The sequence below is a fragment of the Colias croceus genome, chromosome 17, assembly GCF_905220415.1.
Source record: "Colias croceus chromosome 17, ilColCroc2.1".
Lineage (NCBI taxonomy): Eukaryota > Metazoa > Arthropoda > Insecta > Lepidoptera > Pieridae > Colias > Colias croceus.
Window position 1 is genome coordinate 6,596,112 of NC_059553.1, and position 23,695 is coordinate 6,619,806.

At 32.6% G+C, this 23,695-nt stretch overlaps 1 protein-coding gene across 7 annotated transcripts in view; it reads right to left on the minus strand.

The window, feature by feature from the left end:
- Window positions 1-23,695, minus strand: part of LOC123698853 (potassium/sodium hyperpolarization-activated cyclic nucleotide-gated channel 2) — a 180,201-nt gene that overhangs the window by 78,785 nt on the left and 77,721 nt on the right. For 5 of the 7 annotated variants that reach the window (XM_045645639.1, XM_045645638.1, XM_045645640.1 and 2 more), the window contains exon 3: window positions 10,643-10,854. In XM_045645639.1, the coding sequence (XP_045501595.1) occupies window positions 10,643-10,854 (212 nt within the window). Of the gene's footprint in view, window positions 1-3,540; window positions 3,775-10,642; window positions 10,855-23,695 lie in introns of those variants that run through there. The other 2 variants (XM_045645647.1, XM_045645646.1) reach the window with 2 other exon arrangements.

Sequence of the window (23,695 nt, forward strand, 5' to 3'; positions counted from 1 at the left end):
AACGTTGGTAGACAGCATTAAAAGCTGTGACTTCGAGGTTAATACAAAATGATCCAATAACTATAACAATTATCGCGAAATTGAGTCAATTATCATTTTCGTGGTTTCAAGTGTATATGTTTTTCATTTTCCAATTAAATCGAAACCTCATATTATTGAAATTGATACCACACTTAACGTCAAAACCAGGCTTCAACCGCTTCAGGTATATAAAATCTCACTTCATTTTTATTATATAAATATATTTATATTATCAACTAGCGGTCCGCCCCTGCTTCGCACGTGGTACATATTTACGTTTTCTCTACATAAGAACCATCCTCGTACTTCAAGGAATATTATAAAAAAAGAATTAACGAAATCGGTTCAGCCGTTCTCGAGTTATGCGCTTACCAACACATTTTGCGATTCATTTTTATAGTATAAAGAAGATGGGAACCAAATCAATCGTAATTAATTCGTATTATCTTTATTCATGAATCAATTTGTAAATGTTTATCTTTAGTTTTAATGTATAGCTATTATGCTATCTATGTTTCTGATTAAGAGCACCATTATGTATTATTGACGCATTACCAATTAGGCTACTGTTTAATTTTGGCATAGTAAAGTTAATGTTTATTATTATACTTAGTAGAGAAAAATTACATAGAGAGCTTTAAGGTTTATATTTAACTAGCTTACCGCCCGCGGCTTCGCCCGCTTTGTCTAAAACATAATAAATTATATACTAAAACCTTCCTCTTGAATCACTCTATCTATTAAAAAAACCGCATTCAAATCCGTTGCGTAGTTTTAAAGATTTAAGCATACAAAGGGACATAGGGACAGAGAAAGCGACTTTGTTTTATACTATGTAGTGATGAGGTAGCCTCAGTGAATACATTAAACTTAAATATTATGATAGTTTTTAAAATTTATGCTATTCGTTTAATTTGTCTTCTTTTTTCTAAATATGCGGGCAAATAACACTCATGTTGAAGCATATATTGTGTTCAAGCAAAATAATAATTATTATTTGAATATTTCAGGAAGATGAATGTTGTTATCCTCAAATGCGAAAGAGTTGCTTGATGCATGTAAAGGCATTTATAAATTTATAACAATATTTATTTTAAAGCTGCAGTGACGTATTAGTAGTATTCTTACGGTGCATTTACATCGAAGGAACATAGAGCTAGAGCTAGAACAAGAGCATTCTTTCTTCTTTATCTTTTAGTGTAAACGAAAATTCGTAATCAGTGTTGTTCAGTATTAGAACATTGCATAGGTAGAATATTTTGAATATCGAACGCACTAAGAACAACTAAGGAATGCTCTACGCTGCTTACATTAAAAGTATTTGACGTTAGAAAGAGCATTCGCTCGTTTGATGTAAATGCACCGTTATAGAATATAAAGCGGAACTATAATCCGAGTTTTTAAACCCTAAGCCACTTCCTACAAGACATTAGTGGTACATTGATTAATGAACGCAACTAAACTAAATTCAAGTTGTTATTATGAAAAATGACTTAGATAATCTATTGCGTTTAAATGGAAGAGGAATTAAGACGATTGATGTTAGTTTTGCAACCAAAATGGCCTCCGGGGAGGTGTTAAATATTTCCAATACAAATTACATAGTCACGATATCTTTATTCTTTCTTTTTCATAATGTTTTCAGCAAATAATTGTATTTTAAGATTGTATTAGGCATGTTGTGAGTAATGTTGTGTGTAAAAATTATTATTAGTATTAGGATTTTTCATAAATTCATTACCTATATGTATTAACTATTTCTTTCTATTCACATATCGATTCAATAGTATATAGCAGGTACTGGTTTGTTTTACCTAGACATGCATCATTCCAATTTATTTATTGATTCCTGCAACTCATTATATCTAATGTATTACTTTCCTTATCTCAATTGTATTATTATGTCTTTAAATATACCTATAGGTAGAAATACTTATAGCATATATAACATAACATAAAGTTGTAGAATTACATATAGTTTTTGACGTTTACATATCTAATTGTTCCCAAGTTGATCTACTGTAGCTACGAACGCTACGCTTTCCTTCGTGTTTTAATAATACATATTTACAGAAATTATTTTTCCAGTCCTTTAGGGAAGATAAACGCTCGGGTACACACTACACAGTCTCCTTTTCCTAATTTACACATTAATCTGATCTACACAAAAATAAAAAATGTGTGCGTGTACTAGTGTACACACGTAAGACGTGAAACTACTTTATGACCTTATTTTTCAAAAAATAATTTACTATATGCAACTTTACAGAAATACGTCAAATCACACGTGGTAGGGATAAGAACAAGATGGCGCGTAACGGAAAAATGTCACGCGTAACGAAAAAACGCCGATAAAGAAGTTCACTTCAAAAAATTATACATATTTTATCAGGTTAATTTAAAATAATTTTATTATAATCTGATTCTGACGCCTAATTCTATGTTTATACATATTTTTAGCCAATTGCCTCTTGAAATATAAATACGAAACATTCGTTCCTACGCATTTCACATTTAACACTTGCACTGACCCAAAATTCGGCCGCTCCAGATACAATGTGCATAAAATATTCACTGAGATCTGTCCGTGTAATATTCTTATACAAGTCTATATAGCTACTAATATTATTAAGCTTAAGAGTTTGTTTGTTTGTTTGAACGCGCTAATCTCTAGAATCAATGGTCCGATTTGAAAAATTCTTTCGGTGTTAGATAGCCCATTTATCAAGGAAGGTATAGGCTATATATCATCACGCTAAAACCAACAGGAGCAGAGCACTGCGTGTAAAACTGCGGAGCACAGCTAGTATGATATATAGTATGATATCCCTTACGATCTCTGTAAATTGAAGATCGCGACGGAGGTGTCGTATCTGGCCTACAATTAGGTATCCAATATCACACTCGTACAGTTAATTTGTTTAATAAACATGAATTAATCGTCGTCTTGACCACGTGATCGTATGGTAAATGATATTGTGATCAACCAAGTGGCTGTAACCAATACGTTGGATCAGACCAATGAAGGAGTTACGGATATTACAGTTTCAATGTCGTAATATGTAATAATAATTGATTTGTTTATGTTGGAGCGCCATTAATTGGCTACTTTGATAACGAATTTAAGCAACGCTAAATGATAAGTGGTAGTTATGTCTTCCGTTTTGAGTGGAACTGTCATTAAAATTCGATTATTTATAAAATTAGAAATAGCTCTATCTGTAGTGTTGATCTAAAAATAGATTGTTTTGTTTATTTAATTTTAAATAGATTAACATTATTGTTACTTTTTAATACTTGTAAAGTAGTTTCGAGTATATACAGAACAATATACAGATATTTATTAGTTATCACAGATGCATTAGTCAAAAATAATGAATGATGTTTATTTTGGCAATTTCAGTTTCAATATCTCCGTAACCCAAATCTGAAAAATCACCACCGCGCCGTGATTCACAAAATAAAGCGACAACGTCGAATCAATTAAACGGATGTTAAAACACAAAAAAATATGTATACCACAATGAATTTAGATTTCACACATTGTTAGAATTTCCGGACAACACAAAAGCTTGACACCCTGAAAATAATTATGTACGAACGTCACGCCGCAATCGTTGTCGGAACATTTTTGTGCACTGTTTTCTTCTTTATACAAGCACACGCGACGTTATATTTCAAACGCGATCAGGAAAGACATGGGTATGTCTGCTCGCAGTGGTGGGCGGCGGTACACTGCACGTTTGTCGACTGACTGGAGAGCCATGCGCCTTGTCACTACGCGCTTCCAGCGTAATCATGGTCAATGTTAACGCGCTTTACTACCTGGTTCCTGGTCTTCGGTTCGTGCTGTCGTGGTTTACTTTGTCGAGGTGGTGAGAATCTTCTTTGTTGTCAGAACAATGCAGCTGAATGCTGATGTAGAGATTTCGCTTCGGGTGAAAATTTTCAGGTAGGGCAGTTGCTGAATACATGTACATTTCAACTAACTAATCTGTTCATGTTTTGTTATTATATTTTCGAGGTACTTTTAGTTATATATTCACAAAACAGTCTAAATAGTTTAATTGTATGTTGTCTAAACCCGTGTAATGTACAAGATATATCAGTGTTTCAATAGATCGAAATAATTATATAGAGTCGCAACATTGAGTCATTTATTTTTCATGGGGTTTGTCTTTGTACCAGTATACTACACTAACCTCTTATCTAATAGGTTTTTAGTTTTAATATTGATTATTATCTGCGGTGTGTTGCTCTGAAAAGTTTTAGTAGCAATTAATTGTTTTTTTCCCATGCTTATTAATGATCGTTACATACCAGATAATAAATCTTCTATTTTTTTTTCTTGTCTTAAATGAGATATTTATTGAACCACTGAGGTTATTTCAGATTAAATGCATCTGCGTGCGTAAAATTTTGCATTAAAAGTAAGGAAAAACAAACTCAGATGTACAAGGTACCATTATTCAACTATTCATCCGCCCTTCATTCGCTCCCATTTCAGAGAAAAATAATGGAATTATACATTGACACCTAAGAGATTAGATTAGTTTCTTTTAATCTGTTAGTTTTACAGTTTTACAGTAAGGACAGGTCTTTGATGTAGTTTTGGATCCAACCACCTCTAATTCGCATTCTGATTAGATTTCATTAGAATTCAAAACAAACGTTAAGTTTAATTCAACTTTAATTAATTAATCTTATGGCTATCAAAATATCCAAACTTATTTCTTACGAATAAATGAAACATTTCTAATACACTAGTTTTCCGAACGTAATACTTCGGTGTTCGATTATAGAAATAAACAATTATAACAAAATCAAAATAGTATCGTAATAATATTCCAGACAAAGTTTTATATATCTTTATTGTACCATCAAACGCGAAACGAATTTAAATAAAAACTAACCGCTTCAAGTATCCTGACCTAAAATAACAAGATCATCTACAAATCAGTTCCATTAATGACGACAATAATGATCGCCAGAATGTTTTACAAATGCAATTCCCGCTACGAGAGTGCTCAACCTCGTACCATGATGTTTTAAAGCAGTATTGACATGATGTTTTTAAACCTTTTTAAACTATTATTTTCTTATGCACGCACCCTCGTACACACTTACACACACAAACACAGTCACACTCAAATACTCGCACACACACCCACACACACACACACACACACACACACACACACACTTGCATAATGGCACTGTGTCTATGGTGTGGAATCGCATAAACCACAGGTTAGTACCTAGTTTAGGCGATTGTCGTGTCTTATGTATATGTAAACCTTGTTATAATGTGGGTCGAAATAAATAATTTTTCATTTTGACGTGACAACGGCTGCACGCCTGAAAAAACATGACTCATGCGGCGTTACCTCGCTCTGAGGCGTTCCAGCGCAAGCGAGACCGCGGAACGAGCGACAAAGAAGCACAATCGTTGTCACGTACAACTATCGTCAGTAAAGCGACTTTACAGACAACCAATTTTTTTTTCAGTATTATTGCCAGTGTGGAAAAGAAACAGCACTATATAGTATATAAGTCGTCTAGCGCCATCACTTTCACACTGAAAAATATAATAAATAACACATTTTTCAATGTGTTAGTATTGCCTTATTTTTGCTCACCCACATCATATTGTTAAATTTCCTCTGATTGTTGGGTTGCCTGGTAGAGATCGCTACCTAGCGATAAGGCCGCCCTTTGCTGTTTCTCTACAGAAACAACAACTACTACTATTGTCTTTGTTATATGTATTTATGTATTTTCAAAGCAAAAAAGTATGATAAATAAATAAAATAATACTGCAACAAGACATCATGGTAACCCCAGCTCGTTAATTATAAGACTACACCTACAGTGCATGTCAATTGACACTCAGCTTTTCACGGTTGGAAAGTATCTAAATAATTTTAATAAGTTTCAAGACTTACTGCAGTACTTCGGAGGTGTAGGTCAATGGTTATTTTATATAATTAGTGCTGATTGGTTGGATTGTAACTATTTTATACTGATTATGAATGGATATTATTAATTACCAATTTCGAATTGGGACTCATTTAAAGTTTTCCACTTTCAAGTTTTCTATATTGGCAATTTTTCAATGACAAAGACAAATTTTTATAATATTTTAATGTGCAAGCTGTAGAAGAGTAGTTATCACTGCAGAGTTTTCTTTATTTTTCTTACATTAGTAACATAAAATATGTGTTTGTAAGAGATGTTAATTATTGGGAAAGCTGTATTATACCTTTTGTGACTCTAGAAGTTTTAATGTACATTTTTCTACAAAATGTTTCACTAAATTAAAAATCCAAGTCACGAGTTATATAATTTGATAGGCGGAAAGATATAGCACGTGCCGTTAACACTGCTTAATTTTTCAAGTAGGTATAAAAATATATTTTCATTCGAATATTAATTGTATAAAGATTCACGCAAACGTTAAGATTTAATAAGGGAGCAATTAAAGAAAAATATTTTTTTTATTTGTTTTAGCCATCATCCGTCCGTGCATATGGTATGTTTAAACGTGTCTTAAATTTTTTTTCAGGAGATACATTTTTGTTTCAGCTAGCTTTTCTTCTGTTTGGTTTGAATTTTTCTATTCTTATTAAAAAAATAAAAGGGAACGATTTAATTATTTGTTTATTACGATTTTAGTGAGGTAACATAACTTTGGTATTTTATGAACAAAAAGCATTCAATATACACATTGTCGGTCCTTTTAACCGACATTGTAAAAAAAAACGAAGGATATTCTGAATATTATGCTTTTCTATTAGGTTTACACAATAGCTGACTATTTTAGCGCTCTACCTAATCATTGTACCAATATACATCATATGTACACTGGTTTTACATTTTTACGCATTTTATCATGTACGAACTAAGCTTGTCATATTTTGAACACACATCGATGATAAATCAATGTATTCACAGAGCTAACTGTATGAGAATGTCGAAAACTGATTTATCTCGTAGAACATATGTACCTAACGTGATTCATAAATGACTAATACATAATACGGAGAAATCTTTCTACTTTTGACCTTTTAAAGTAAATAGTAGTTGTAAGGAAAGGCAATATAAACAGTAAACACTATTACCGCCTGCTTGGTTTACTTTCTATGATTTAATTTAAAAGTGTATTTATTATTTAAAAGAAAATAAAATGGGAGAAGTGCCATTTGATATCAAATACCAGAACCATATAATTGTTAATATTGCTCTATATTTATACGATTTAAATACAGGTAACAGGAAGAATAGGAAGAAGCTATAATACATTATATTATATAGTAAAATGCTATTGGATTAAACAAAATAAACAAGACGTCATTCATTCAACTGTTTACCTTACATTACCTTGTACTTAGTTAATAATTATCAGGTGGGAAACGCGCACTCTAATATATTTTACCTGACTACTGTAATCCACAAATTAGAGGTCTTTTTAAAAATCGTTATTTTATACTAAAGCCTGTCGATATATAATAAAATTGTAACGCGAAATGTGTGAATGCTGTAGTTTTTATGACTTTCAACAAATTAATAGATAAGCTTCTTCTGTCAATTTTTTTATATTTTTATCACAGAAAATATAACTTCAACATTCCTGACCAATATATACACCGCCTTACCGAGAAATTTTATAACTAAAAACCTTAAACATTGAAACTTGGAAACTTGATTCATATGTAATGAATTTCCAAAACAAAAATTTTATAACTAAAAACCTTAAACATTGAAACTTGGAAACTTGATTCATATGTAATGAATTTCCAAAACAATTTTGATAAGCTCATTGTTATGCGTCCCAGTCCTTATTTAATCTTATGAAACTTAAGTAGCCTTACAAGTTATAAGTCAGTAAATAGCAGACTAAATACATAATTAAATGGAAATGGGCTTATAACGTTTGGCTTGGAATTTGCAAGAGTATACAATGTTAATGCGACGTCCTAATTGACGAGGCAGTGGGTTTTACAGACCCGATGTTTTGCAAAATCATCCCGCCTCCTTGTGATGTTGGATGCGCTGAACATTTTATATGTTATGTTTTTAGTACAATGCATGTTACTTGGTAATTCGTCATATAAGTTTTATGTTTTTATGCGTAATATGTATGTATGCGTTTCTTAGAAATTTATTTAATAGTTTTTATCATGAGTCATAGAGGGGGTCTTGTAAAACCCATTATATTTGTATAAAGTTTTACTACCATTAATATAATACTTAATTTTATAGTTATCGTACCGGTAAATAGTGAATGACACCACTTTATAGAATTCACAAGTACTTGAAAAGTTGCAATGTTTATGCTACACATTTCCTTGCAATGCTTCAGTACATTAAAAAAGTGAAATCTAATAGCAATTGAGTTATTAGCTTCTGAACATACGTAAAACCATTTTTATCTCATTAATTATCCAGCAATTAGAATTTATGAGAATTATGTAAATTGACACATCTGCTCTGACCCTTATACCTAAAAAGATACACATCTAAAACTAGGCTAGTTTCACATTAAAAATGTATATTTACCATGTATATTTACTCCAGCACAAGGAGTATGCGGTTGCAAGTGGAAAATATATAATGACGTTGTTACAGGTCAGGGTTAAGCCGAGCGTCACTGAAACATTCTGCTATTTAAATTTAAGGAGTCTTATAAAATCGTCTCTTTACGAAACACGATGACTCTTGACGGTGTTATAAAAAGAGAAAAGAATAAAACAAAATACGGCTACATTTTATAGGGGCGGTAATCACCAGTTAACGTCTAGAAATAGCTCGAACTTTCAAGGAACTGAGTGGATAAAAGTGGGATTAATTTTATTATAATGAACACGTGTCAGCCGCGGGTCAGAGTATGGATATGTGTGGATCGCTAATGAAGATACATTCGGGTTTTTTACTTATATTTCATACTGTTCTGTATTACTGAAAGGCGAATTAAGTGTCTCATTAAAAAGGGGATGCTTTTGCCAGACAACATTTTGTAGATAGCTAACCAAAATAATCACATTTTTATATTTATAATATTGTAGAATTGGACCAAACGGGCGTCCTTTAGTACAAAACAAAACTGCTGATCGAATTCTAGGCAAAGAATCGATCAAGAGATACAAATGTGAAATGTATCTGCATACACATCTGGGGTATGCCCACAAGGGACATATTATACTTCAGTATAATCACAGACTAATAATAATATACTACGTATACAAGTATAATTATTCAAACGGCATTGAGACGTTATGCAATATAATTCAAATTTAGCTGAACTACACATTTATCGTGTATGCTTGTAATATTCAATATTTTACTTTAAATAATATTGGAAAAGTCAGCTTTTTAAGTTGTCTGCGTGTTCTAGACGGAAATTTTAAAGCTTACAGATTCCTGGAGATCTAAACGGTAGATCGGCTTAAAGTACTTATTCGCTATATCAATTTCAATTTCAAAAGCCGTTATCGATTCCAGTAATCTTTTGATACGAGACGTATATCCTTTAAACTGTGTAACTACCGTTAGTGGTTTGATCAATCTTTTAAAGTTATGCATGATAAATCAATTTATTGTGTACCTAATTTCATAACCATTGAATCGTGAATGCCTGAATAAAACATCATTTTAACATAATATAATAAATAAAATTGAAATGTAATCTTCCATATTGGTTATTCTACTCGAAGAATTGTGATTCGTTTGAAAAAAAATGGCTTGTTCCGGCAAGCCATATAATTATAAGTATTTTGATGATGAGAGCGCGAGATGCGCCTGAATTTTATTTGCTCTTATTTCAAGCTATTTGAGTAGTTATTTTTTTTTCTATTTCTTAATTAACTTTTTCCATGCATTAATGGAGCAATGTAGTATTTCTATATAAGATAAAAAAGTCATTGAATGAATGCAAGAGAAAATCTGTATGTTTCGCGCTTTGCATCAGATTGTTTGACTTCCTTGAGTCAATATTGCGGTTCCTTGTTACAAATGTAACAAGGCATATGCAAAGAGATCGTAGTGTAAGATTCTGAAGAATAAAGTTAAACATTTACCATGTTGCTGTGCTATTTATTATTCTGTTATACATTCTGTTATAAAATTCCTGTTCCCTTCTTTATTGTGACGAATGTAAGTATTGTAAGAAGAGAACTTTCATCATATCATTTCAACCGTTTAATGTTTATTTGACTGCAGTTGTACAGGCCGTAGTACAAAAAAATGGGTTTTGCTGACTATTGAGACAGTGGAAAGACCTGTCAGCTAAAAACTTCTTTGATTATTATCAATATCGTATTGGGAGGAGATTGTTTTAACATGTATAGTAAAATTTGGTCGACTTCATCTAACTCATCATCTTACATCATCAATACGTAGGTACTATTTCTTTAGATGCATATGCTACTGTACTTTGCTTAGGAGTGTCCAAGCTTTTATAAAACGCAACTTAATTGTTTAGTTTGTATTAAACAACTACGCAGAGCTTAACATCCAGCGTCTAATGATCTACTAATACGAACTGCTGCTGTAGAAGAAGTATTCATTCCAGTAGAATCAACTGTTTATGGATCTGCTGCTGTAGGAGTTCCAGTTAACTCACCTAGAAGCAGGGTCTCGTCGTCAAGGGCGGTGACGAGCGAGTCCGTGCAGCACGTGTTGGTGTTGTCCATGGAGATGCGCACGGAGGCGCAGTCAGCCGGCGAGTGCGGTAGATGCTCGGCTGACTGCGTCGAAACCCGGCCGTTGGCCAGCCGTAGTGACGCCGTGCGCCCTCCTGTACCTGCCGCCGCGCCGCCTCCACCGTCATCGCATCTGGAGAGAATGAATTGGGTTAAACAATGGTACAGATAGATGGCATTGGCTTAAACGTATGCGTAGAAGGAAATATATACGTATATATTTCCCAAGTGTCAAACAGCGGTAGTAGGTATACGTATAAGGGAATGTTCCAACAGACTCAGGTTAAACCGTGGTATAGATGGTTATGGCATTTAACAGTTTTTGTGTGTGAAATAAATGGATACAGGATGATTTTTTGTTGTTTCTGTCGTAACTGTTTTACCGCGATTTAATTTAGAACAGAACATCTGGAACTAGGATTAAGCAGTTTGTAGTATTTATAGTGATAACATTGTGTGAGACATACGTCGCTTATTTTCTGATAATGTATTTAAGGTCATGAAATAAATGTATACCTAAGCTTATTACAAAATCTAGAGGTATTGCAAGTAACTTCATTTTTGACTTTGAAAAGGTGATTTAACGACATTTTTTAATATCTAAAACTGTTGGTGGATAAAGCAGTTCTTCTTTTAGCATTGCAGTCACGTAAATAATATTGTATGAGTCAATCTCGTTAAGATACAACGGGTATTGAATTTCATGACCAGTAGCCACCTACGTGCTAATGATATAATAGAGAGGAATCAAACGGACGAAAAAATTATTGTTCTCCGTTTTCTATTAGAGACTTCTACTCAAGACATGACTACGATAGTACACTTAACACGAATTAAATTAGATACTAAGTAAGTATAAGTTCGTATTATACTTACTAAAGAAATTGAGAAAAAAATGAGTAGGTAATCGTACTTTCATCAGTTGCTAAATTGTAAAAGTTGGTAAATAATGAGATATAATTATTGTAACAAGGTTTCATTAAAAAAAAAACTACAAATCTATCACCAACAGATTTATTAAATCTCTTTATTTTATGTCGTTTTTTATTAAGATTAAGCCAATCGAAAGTTACGGATTTCTCATTTTAGTGTAAACTTATACAATATAGACGAGCCGCGATAGTTACGGCATTTCACCTACGTACACTTTTATTACTACAGTAAAGATACGACTCTTATTTTTCCGGTATCTTATGATCTGTGATCTTTTCTGGTCTTAGAATTAAAACTATAGCTTCTTTACTTTACCTTGATAAGCCTAATAGTTTTATATGATGAATCTTCCCTGACATATCTAATCTATGATATAATGACTAAATGTGGATGTGAAATATATATGAACAAATGATCCTGTACATCATGCTCATAAATATAGTACTTGGTTATAATGTATCGCTGAGTGGTAATAAGTAAATCGCGTCCCTTCTGTTTCGTTTTATACTGAATTTATTTATTATACTGTGTATCGGATATTGATATTAATTTATGTAAGGATAATCTCCTGGTTTACCTAAAGCTCTGTTTTTATTGTACTTTTGGTGAATTCAAGTTATACAAATATTTTTCGTGTGATATTATCGACAAAATGAAATCTAACTCGTAGTCGATTAATCCTTAAACTGAATTAAAAATGAACTAGGTACTGTACTGTTGTGTAAGGGATATTCTAATGAATTAATGTTGGTACCTATATAAAACCCGGATGTTACAAAACGACTTTTTTCTTATATTTCATCAAGGAATCCTCACAATTTCGGTAGCCTTTGTGTAATTTATTGCAACACACGTTTTTAAAACGTAAATAATAGCTTTATTGTTTTTCTTAATGTCTATCTCATAAACTTTTCCTGTTCCAGGAGAAAACATTCGTTTACGCTTCAAATATTCACGTATTCACGGAAAACATTTCATACATTAGCACCTACATTAGCTGTAATTACAAAAGTAAATCTTTTATAGCGTATTTCCGCATGCGGTTATAAAAAAGGCATTTGACAGTAGCAATTTACAAATTCCAGGCATAATTCCGATCACCCTTAGCTACATTACTGGGTATAAAAAGGCTATTCGTGACGCAATTTGCGTAATCTAGCTGGCCGAAATGCCGAACGAAGGTTGAATTTATTTGTAAGAAAATTTGTATGGAAATAGCTTGGTTGGTTCCGGTTTGATTGACTTATTGTAACGTACAGGGATAATCGTAAGACTTCACAAAATATCGAGACGTTTGTCTTCATTGATTACCAGTGAATTTTTAAACTAAATCGTCAAAATATTAATATTATGATCTGAGCTACTAATAAAATTATTATTTACCTACACATGAATGTATACTTTACAATTAAAAAGTTGAAAAACGACTTACGACAGAGACACGTTATTTATTATCATAAGAACATGCCCATAACATGCCATTATTTTCTGTTAAAAACTAAATATATACTTGAAAGCTCATCATCAATAGCTTATTAGTTATTACATACATAACACAAAGTTATTACATACAGTAATCTATTTAATACCTATAGAAAATCCAACTAGAATGAAAAAAAATAACATCTCTATATAATATACTAAGACTCATATTTCAAGTAGAATTTATGAATGCTCCCGAAAATTTTCTTCATATACACCGGCTAAGAATAGCTTTGTCCTAGTTTCCCGAAAATTCAAGCACACTTAGGTATAACTTGTACAATATTTGTGCGAACAAAGCCTTCGGGGCAGTTTCTACGTAGATCTAATTAAGGGAAAATATTGTCAACTTGTTTTCCTACAGAGATTAAGGCAAATACACGATAGAATTTTTGCCGTTTTTTTATAAAATAAGAAAGTACGTAGGGGAGACCGGGTTTGGTTGTCTCACGGGTTGGTTGTCACAGCGGTCTTAACACAAAACTGAACTATCGAATAAGTCTGTTGAAAACACTGTCCCCACTTCGCGTCAGACTGCCCCGATCTGCCGTGAGGGCCCCACGCGTGTTTATTGTTTTCGCACAGCAAAAGTAAATTTTTGTGCTGCTGTGTCGAACCTCGTAAGTATACGTTCTTGTTTTACAGTAATAATCTTTCAGTTCATTTGATGATGATGAAATGTGTTTTATAATATCGTAGCATAGTTTTTTAGATATTCATTGATCGGAATTTATTTTCAATGTTATTTTTATAAAACGTGTTATGGGGCTCGTTGTCACAAATTTTCGGAGGCTGGTTGTCACATGAGACTGTATGCGAGCTGGCTTTTTTGCGTTTTGAGGTTGTTTTTTTCAGCCGTCAATTTTCAATCAACACCGGAAAATCACCCTAACGAACCTGATGGAAGTCCATCTTTCCTCGATGACTCTATATTGACTGATGACTCATGAATATTATAATATTATACCTTAGGGGTCTTAGCAATAACGCCAGAAAATTTTATAGATTGTCCGATGCTAGAGGAATCTTTGTAAAATCAAGTTCCCAATGAGCTCCTGGTGATACCAGGTCCAAGTGGAGTAAGAACCCGGGAGCCCCTAGCGATACCAAAACGTTTATTGAGTGAGAAGAATAAGAGAAGAAGGTTTCTAAATCTAATAAAAACAAGAAGAAATCTGACAACAGTGAAGAAGAGACAGAGAATTAAGATTTCTGCTTAGTCTGTTTGTCGCCATACTCAGCAAGCAAATCTAGAGAAGTTTGGGTACGCCAGGATTTTGGGCTCACGAAACATGCACATTTGGTCTACTAAATAACATTTGCTAAAATTGTTGTTCTTAATGTTCAGACTGAAATAAAGACTGTCTACGGATTCATTAGGTTAAGAGTTCTTAATTAAAAACTATTCCGTAAAGTTATAAGACCAAAAAGTGACTTTCTATTTATAAATTGCCTGTTATTTAGTATGTGACTACCTACCCTAGGCATTGTGACAACCATCCCTGACCCTGGGTTATAAGTCACATTTTTCTTTGGAGTGAAAATACAAAATATTTCTACAACTGATATTATTATACAAAAATACGTTTATTTATTTTGTACCAGAATAATTACACTATCCTTTGGTATACAAATATCATTCCTAAACAACGTATTTTGGAAGTTACATAAAAAAAGAAAAAAATGTGACTTTCATCCCCGCTCTCCCCTAAAAATTAGTAATTTTCCACATGAGTAAAACCCGCTGTATTACGTAACTGTCGCGTAGAGACCTAATTCTTGGTATAATCCGTATTCTAAATATGAAATTTATACAAAAATGCTATTTACGCTATTTCTTAGAAAGCCACATAGAATAGAAATAATAAAATATACAAGTAACAGTGAAGAGAGGCGTATACCTCTATCTTATTATTATGAAGGTATAATATGTTTAGGTCTATGAACTTGTGTGAGGTCAAACATAACAAGAGAAATCCTAATTACCAATATTATATGTTAAGGAAACAATAATAAACACAAAAACATCGTATTATAGGAAGGTTATGTTATGAGAATCGGGCAAGCTGCCTCAATAAAATATATTATTATGCTACGGGGAATCACACTCTTAAAATTGGAGAAATTGGTAGCATTATTTCAGTACTATACTAATATTATAAATGGTTGGAAATTTAAATAGATGTGTTGATGTTTACTATTTAAACGTGTCAAGAGTTATTGCTCAATCGCATGAAAACTACTGAACAGCTTATGTACTGAAAAAAGCACATAAGTTTTGGAAATATTAGCTTGTACCCGGTACAGTATATTTGTTGCTACCTTTGGGAAAAGTATAAAATATAGGACAATGATTCAGCCTAAATGTATAACAACAAATACACGTATGTATGTATGCTTTGTTTGACAATGCTTTGCCTTCCTGGAATATGGAAGACAATATTATGTATAAACTAACAGAATTTCTCGGAAAAAATCACATCGCTCGACAGTATTAGATCCGCATGAAATATTTCAAGCCACTTTAGCTGCCCCTGGGGGCTTGTAGAATGGTTATTTCGATCCTGCTCCGAGTCAAAAAACCATTTCCAGACGATCCCTGTATCGGATTTTGTACAAAATTGGCCTTGTATTACTTGTGCACTAGAATATCACAAGAATGCCTTTGTGTTTTAGGACACAGATATTAATTGTTTTGGGTTTTTAACTTTTTCTTAAAATATAATCGGGGCGGCATCTGGGACAAGATCGTATAGGTATAAAAAAATACACGTACGTAGATAGGAATTGAACGAATTGTATCATTTAATATAGTTTATTTTTTCAGACAAATCTTCGATATTTAATGAACAAATTATGCTATTGCTTTAACCCGGATAATAAGAAAAACATTTTCTGTTGTTCAATTGGCTAATTTAGAAGTTAAACTGATGCTTTTCCCCGAGGAGTGGTAGATCCATTTCCCATCTGTTTCACTGATTGAGGTTTTCCTTGGGGTAAAATACGGTCATTCTTCTATGACACACGTGTTCTTTTGTTTTATTTGGGGTTATACCGTGTGTTTGGGACAAATATATGACATTGAAATAATGGCTTGTTTTATCGATGGAAGAGTGGTTTCACCAAATGAATAGATGATTATTATCGATTGAGCAGGGGTTTAACCAAGTGAATATTAGGTTATTTAGGTAACTGTATGCATCTCAAAGTGATCTGTACCCGTCAAAGCCACCCAGGCATGCGTGGTCACGCCAATGACGTACATCTAACGACTCGATACTGGTTCTTGAGCAACCATTCCATCTTGACCTCATGAAGAGAGGCGGACGCGCCCTCCGCCGAGAGGGCGTCAATTGTGCTGACGCTATAGAGGTTATTTTTATTTCCTCTTTGTTCCTCGCACAAAAGAATCTTAAAAATTTAACACGTACAAGTAATCTGCGAAGTGTGAACTTTTCCACGATCCAAGGTACGTGCGGTTGTACTTTTGTTAACTCTATATACCTACCTACGATCGCGATGTATTAAAATGTGCTGGATAAAAATGAAAAGGAACGGCGAGCGTGAGTATTCATGAGAATTTGTGGAAAACTTTTAAAATTATTGCGTAATATATGTAGAGAACTGGACTTCCCCGATTAAAACTTATTCATAGATATAATATGCTCTTTCTTGTACCTACTTATTAAAATACATGTACTAGCTTGATCTAATTGCAAACCTATGTAAATAATTGCGAGTACCGTTGTATAATTAACAACTGTGTTGCGCTTAAAGTATCTATACATATAATATACCCTACAGCGAAGATTTACCTGAGTACACGAAATCTATATATTAATTACTGCTCTTCTAATATTCTATCATCATGAAGTAACATAATTCATCTTAAGCGCTAACGACTTATGTTATAAAAAGTATCATATCTCATGTTGCTATAAAATAGAAACAAGACCACATTCGAGCAGAGTTCCTTAGGCTCTTAGTATATTTGCATATCAGTCTATATATCGTTACAAACTTCACGTGAACTGCGATAAGACACGAAATTTGAGCCATCCCCAGACGGATAATGTTTTTATACGTTACAAGGTCAACCGTGTCATATGAAACTGAGAAATATCTTCGATATGTCACATGATTGATGACCAAAAGTCTTAAGCTAGATAAGGCCGTGTCATGTGGAATCTATTAAAATGCTCTGGTACGAACATAAATTATAGATGAAGGTACAATTTATAGATATGTATTGAAACGAATAAGAAACGAGATAAGTAGTATTGAACTACTACTTGCGAGTAATATATAAAAATTGTAATTAATTTTTGAATCATGACCCTACTTCTACGAGTGTCTTGCCTTGATCATTTTAATTAATTGCTGAAACTTTATGAATAAGAGAATTTAAGTCTAGCAGACTGTTTAGGCAGTAAAATTGAGAAAAAAGGTGAAATATATGATGATATTATACCTACAAAACAAGAACCGCATTATAAATGATTATAGAAAGAAGTAATGAGTCTGCTCGTTTTCCTTTACGACTTGGTGAAGAACTCAAGTTCAGTTAAGCAAGTCTAATTCATCGAATAAATGGCCGCCCAGCCGCAGCTACGCCACAGTCCTCTCATTTATTATTTTTTGCTGAACAATTTTAATTGGAAAGAGTTCGCAACATGCAGACAAATTAAGCTGGGAAGGTGAACGCTTTCGGGCGCTAATTCACCGCTGTTCTATTTTTCCTGACAATGTGAACATGGAATAAAATTACGTAGGTAGGTACATGTTTTATTCGCTGCTACCGAAATTCGGCGTTGCTTTTGTGTTGAGGGGAAGTCTCGTGACGTGCTTTTAATGGTTTCATAAAGAATGAAATGAGATTAGCCTTGATAAAAATTGCCTTGTTTATAGGTATGTATGGAAGTTATGAATATAAATAAATGACGAATGAGTCGATTAACTGAAATTATATCTATATAGGATTAAATAGTGTAAGCACAGGTCACAGAGAATGGTTATTGGTTATGTACTTAATAGAAAGATAGTAAAGAAAAGTTTATTAAATAATGGCCGGCCCAATAAAAGAAAATTAATCTATATTCCACAATCCAAGAACGAATTCCTTAAAAACCAAGTGATCATTAAAATTTCATAAATAGCGGATTAGGCGCTGATCCATTTCCATTTGGAACTAGAATTCCATCTAATCTCGTACGTCAGTGACACATAATATGTCAGTGTAGTATGGAGTCGGACAACTCGCCTGTCATACTGCTGACAGTGAAGCGGATTGTGAGCGCTTTTTCGCTTAATCTTTTCGGGAATAGCGCTTGAAGTGTTTGGAGTTTTAATTGTAGTATATTTTTAAGAGCTTGCTCGAAACTTAGGGTCGCTAGAAGATAATAAGTACATATATAATCTTTTTAGGAAAGAGCTTATAGTACCTAATATTGAAAGTCGCCAGATAATAAGTAGGTAGATATGGATACTTATAGTAGTGCTTATAGGCATTCACAGAGTTATAACATTCAGGCCGTTGAATGGCGCTGTTTAATCAAGAGACTAGGCTATTAATTGAAAGACAGATTAAGCTTTTTATTCACACAGTGATTGCCGCGGCATCGTCCGTTCAAATTAGGAAAGTTTACACAAAATATAAATTAATTCCAAATAACGCAGAAGTAACAAACCTAAATACTGTCTAATTTAACTTTGATTCAAAATCTCTGTAATAAGGGTTTTGAAAGTTTAAAACGCAATGAGTTCGAAACACACGAGCAACATTAAGAAATGGCCGGCTGCCAATCTGAAAAGTCAATTAAAAACTTCAAATTGGATAGGGCGGAATTATTTCATTAGAATTGCTCAGCGGCCATGAATCTCCTTTAAATATTCTCTAGTACTTTTAAATGTTCATCTTAATTTAGCTTTAAAATGTCTAGAATCGGAGACCGTTGCAAAATGTTTGTAAATATTTTTAAACTTTAATTTTCTTGAGAACACTTGTACTCCAGAAATTAACCCTAGTCTTAAAACCATACCATAGAACTTTTCTTTTTAATTTGAATTTTTATTAAGCTATCGAATTAAAATATCCGATTCCTTTTATAATTAATCGACAAGTTTATTTTTCTTTGAATCACTATACAGTTTTGAAAAAAAAAAATTTCATATATTATGAAGCATGCCAAAGTATTTTAATAAAAAAAAACAGTAAGCATAAACCCAACAATTTGCAATTACAGTCAATGGTTTTATTTTTTTAAGATACCCGTGGCATTCATCAATATAAAACGAAATCTCATTTATATTTCACTTTTAAATAAATCCTACATGAAAACTTTATTATCTTATTTTCCGCAGAGATACATTTCAACGGAATAAATAAAAAGCATTTCTCTTTTTGCCGAATGCAGAAAATTTTGAAATGTATGGAATTTATATAATATTTCACAAGAATATCGCAGATCATATTAAGTTTTTATTTATTTTGCAATTAATAAAAGTCAATATTAATAAGTGTATCAACCTTTTTGTATTTTCCTTTTCCATGCCTGAAATAATTTACAACAATCTCATCTAGTCTACTTACTACACAGCTATAATCCTTATTTAGATTTATAAAATAGGATCAACTAGTTATTTTAATTTAATTATAAAATACTTGTATTTTTAATAATTATAACTTAAATGAGAAATCCGTGATTTTTCCTATAAGAAATTAAAACTGAAAATAGGGCGCCATCTTGCCGTTATTCCATGAAACAATTTTTCTCATGTATTAAATTTATTTATTTAGTAGAACAGAAACTAAAAATGTGTATACCACGTCATCACCACCATTATTCGCCTATAGAAAATACTAAAATAGCAAGAAAAGACCAGTATTTCCAAGTTGTAACCCTGATGGTGCGGATCACGCGATCGCGTGGTCGTGTCAGGGGCGGCAATGTCGGTAGAGCTTTAAAGGTTGCTGTATTGTTCATGTGTGTATTAGATTTCTTATATTTGTACTCATTAAGTAGTGATATGGATTATTTTACAGTAATTCATATAGTAGGTAATGAAGGAGAAAGAAATCGAAGGATTGATTATACTATACAAGTTAGGGTTAAAGTCGTAAGATAACTACGTATCGTAATATTTTGATTTTGCTCCTGTACATGTTTGTTTTCTTAGAGAGCACTTAATACGAACAGTGCAAGAAGCTAACTGTTGCAATCTTTGTAGAGATAAATGGTTTGTGCGTAGATTGCAAGTAGCTTACTGGAGAAATTATTGTAGATATTAATTAGGTATTAAGGTTAAACATAATGTTAAAGAGCTATCAGGACTACCTATAAATAAATTCAAATAAAATTTATAATTAAAATAGATGAAGGTAAATAAATAAAAGAAGAAATCTCCATGCTTATTCCATGTTCAAGCAGAATGGAATATATTATTATCTTTATTATCTTAGTGTTTATATAATATCATAAATCGTGATAGTACAAGCCAAACAATTGAAAATTTCCTGTAAATTATTCGGATTAAAAGAGCACCATCTAGTGTCGAATAGTATGAATGTTGTGTGTGTTTCGTTTGCGCGCCATCTATACGTAGCATTAGAACAACAAAGCTGCTCCTACTTGAGCGCTTTTCAGTGAAAAATTTTTTTCGTGGAATATTTAATATTATTTTAAAATTAAGAATTTATAATTTACATGATAAATTACTACAAAATAATAATATGACACAACATAAAAACAAACCTAGATATTGTTAGATAATTAATTATTATGTCTGCTAATTTTTTAATACTGTCTAAAAACAGTATTCAATAAATAAGCGTTAATATGAAATATTCAATATTGATTTAAGACTTAAGAGTATTGGATAAATTGTTAAGCATTTTAACACTAATGCATATTGATTAAACATATGCATAACCTTTCATACGTATGCAAAAAAACACCATTAAAATTGTCAAGCAAATCGATTCACAATAACTGCGATGAAACTCGTAAACGGAATTTGTGCTAAATATAGACGGGTCAATATAGGAGTTCGCCGCGGCCGGCGGCGCCGTGTCTACCGAATCGCAACTCTATGGCTCTCAATACATGAACGGTAGAAACGCCGTATTTTTTTGCAGTAGGTACGGCTTTATGATGATGCCTACAATAAATAAAGGCTCCAATCTTATTTTTTGTTGTTGTAAGTTCTAAGGAGATGTATCCGGTATTAAAACATATAGGTATATTAAAGAACAGTTTCATAAGTGACGAACGGTGTTAGTGTCTGAAAAGTATTCAATGAGCGTAAGATGTGTATAATGTGTTGGATGGAATCAACAAAAGTAATTAAAATGTAACGTTTTTACTTCTTCATCTATTTCTTGTTCACAGTTTATTTCATTTAATTGCTCACAAGTTATAGAATAGTTTTAGTGCTCTGCTGTTACAAGCTTCGTGCATAGGCAACCTTATATTTTCTAATATGCGTTTAAAGTCTGTATGGAGGGATTTTCGCAAGCATTGTGGTTATGTAAGATAGGTCAGGCACATTGAGTTTGCGCCGTGTGTGCCAATATACTGTTTGCTCTTAATTAACTTTTGAGCTTCGCGTATATCTATAGTTTTTGTTTCTGTGAATGGAAGAAGACCCAAAATTTAAATTTTTGTTTCAATCCTCCAAACAATTAGAAATCAAAATTGTTTGGAGGATTGAAACAAAAATTTAAATTTTGGGTCTTCTTCCATTAAGAGGAACAAAAACTATACATATATTCAATTATTATAAAGTCTTAAGATTTAATAAATGAATGCTCTACAAGACATTTGATGCAAACAAAAATACATGAGATAATAATTGAATACGAGAACTGTGAGACAATTATTTTTGCTTTTTAATATGTGATAAATCATACTTTAGTGCTGATTGAAAAAATAACTTGAACTATCATAAATCGTGTACATCATCAAATACATGATTTTTCATAATTGAAACTATGAATTCCTTGTCTATAATCTATTGTGTTAATGCACCAGCATGCATAATTTTCCTCTCGAGCACATATTTGTAGACTTAAAAAATTAAAATTAGTTACTACATACGATACTAATAATAAAATTGGCTGAAGACATCAGCTTTTTCCGACCTTCACCTTACACTTTAATCATATTGGGCGTCGCCAAAATCGAATTTATGTGGCCTTGACATCATGAGATGGCAAAATTTGTCACCAAATTATATACGGATTATAAAAAGCTTTTATTTGAAACTGCTTTGTCATTACCTATCGACAAAGAGGTAAAAGCAGAGCTGTTACTTAATTATTATTGATACATGTTTATGTATAAGTACGTAGCAATGAAAAAAGGTTTCCTGTGCACAATTCAAATTGATTTTTAATATGAAGTAAATAATTCTCGAATTTATTTTTTCTATACTATAAGTAATGTAGAATGACGAGTCTCATAACAAATTATAAAACTACAAAGTTCTACGTATCTCATGTAAGTTAAAACTTTGTACATATTGAGCCAACGCGTAGGCGCTTTAAATGCATTTCTAGTCGTCAAATATGTGTGGGCGGCTGTTTGAGCTATATGATATAATATCTTTTTGTAACATTTTCTAACGGGGATCCAAAGGATATGAAAACTGGGGCATAAATTCAACTAGATAAAGACAGGGAGTTTCAGCGTTGCGTCGTAGCCGATGCAGCTTGCTACGTGACATGACTCTACGAAAATCTGCTACGATCGCTCCTCGCTCTCACAGCTATAGTATAACTGTGCTACGCTTCGATTACGTAAATATAAAATACTTCGTTAACATTTTCTCGAGATGTTTATAAACTTTCTTCGCCGTACACGAACATGATTTACGTAATATATTGATATTTATTGTGTTATAAGGCGACGTGTTCACAGGTTGCCTGATGACTTTGTAGGGTACCTAAATGAAGATTTATGACTAGACTTAGTTATAATTCGATTTATGTCACCTAAACAATTTATTTCTTATCAACGCCATATAGAATATTAAAATATACAAATGTGTTTTACGTGTAATAAATAGTATCTATTTGAAAGGAAAAAAAATACTTTTACTTTATCCAAGTTATAATATAACTAGCTTACCACCCGCGGCTTCATCCGCTTTGTCTAAAACCTAATAAATTATATATTAAATCCTTCCTCTTGAATAACTCTATCAATTAAAAAAAGACGGGTTGCACTCCGGAAGTGCCGGTAGAAGTGAAAACTTGATTATTAACGTTCAGCATGTTTGATATTTTGGAATGGTATCCGTCTTACGCATGGAATATAAGGGCTAAAAAAAATCCGTCTTACGCTTTTTCTTTTAAAGATTTAAGCATACAAAGGGACATAGGGACAGAGAAAGTGACTTTGTTTTATACTATGTAGTGAAGCCTTCGGTAAAAAATGACTTGGGCGAACTGAATCGCTCCATATTTCCAACATTACGGTAATATTACAAAAAATTTATGACATATTCTTGGTCTAGATCGATCTTGATATTATCCGACATTTTACGTACAACTGAAATAG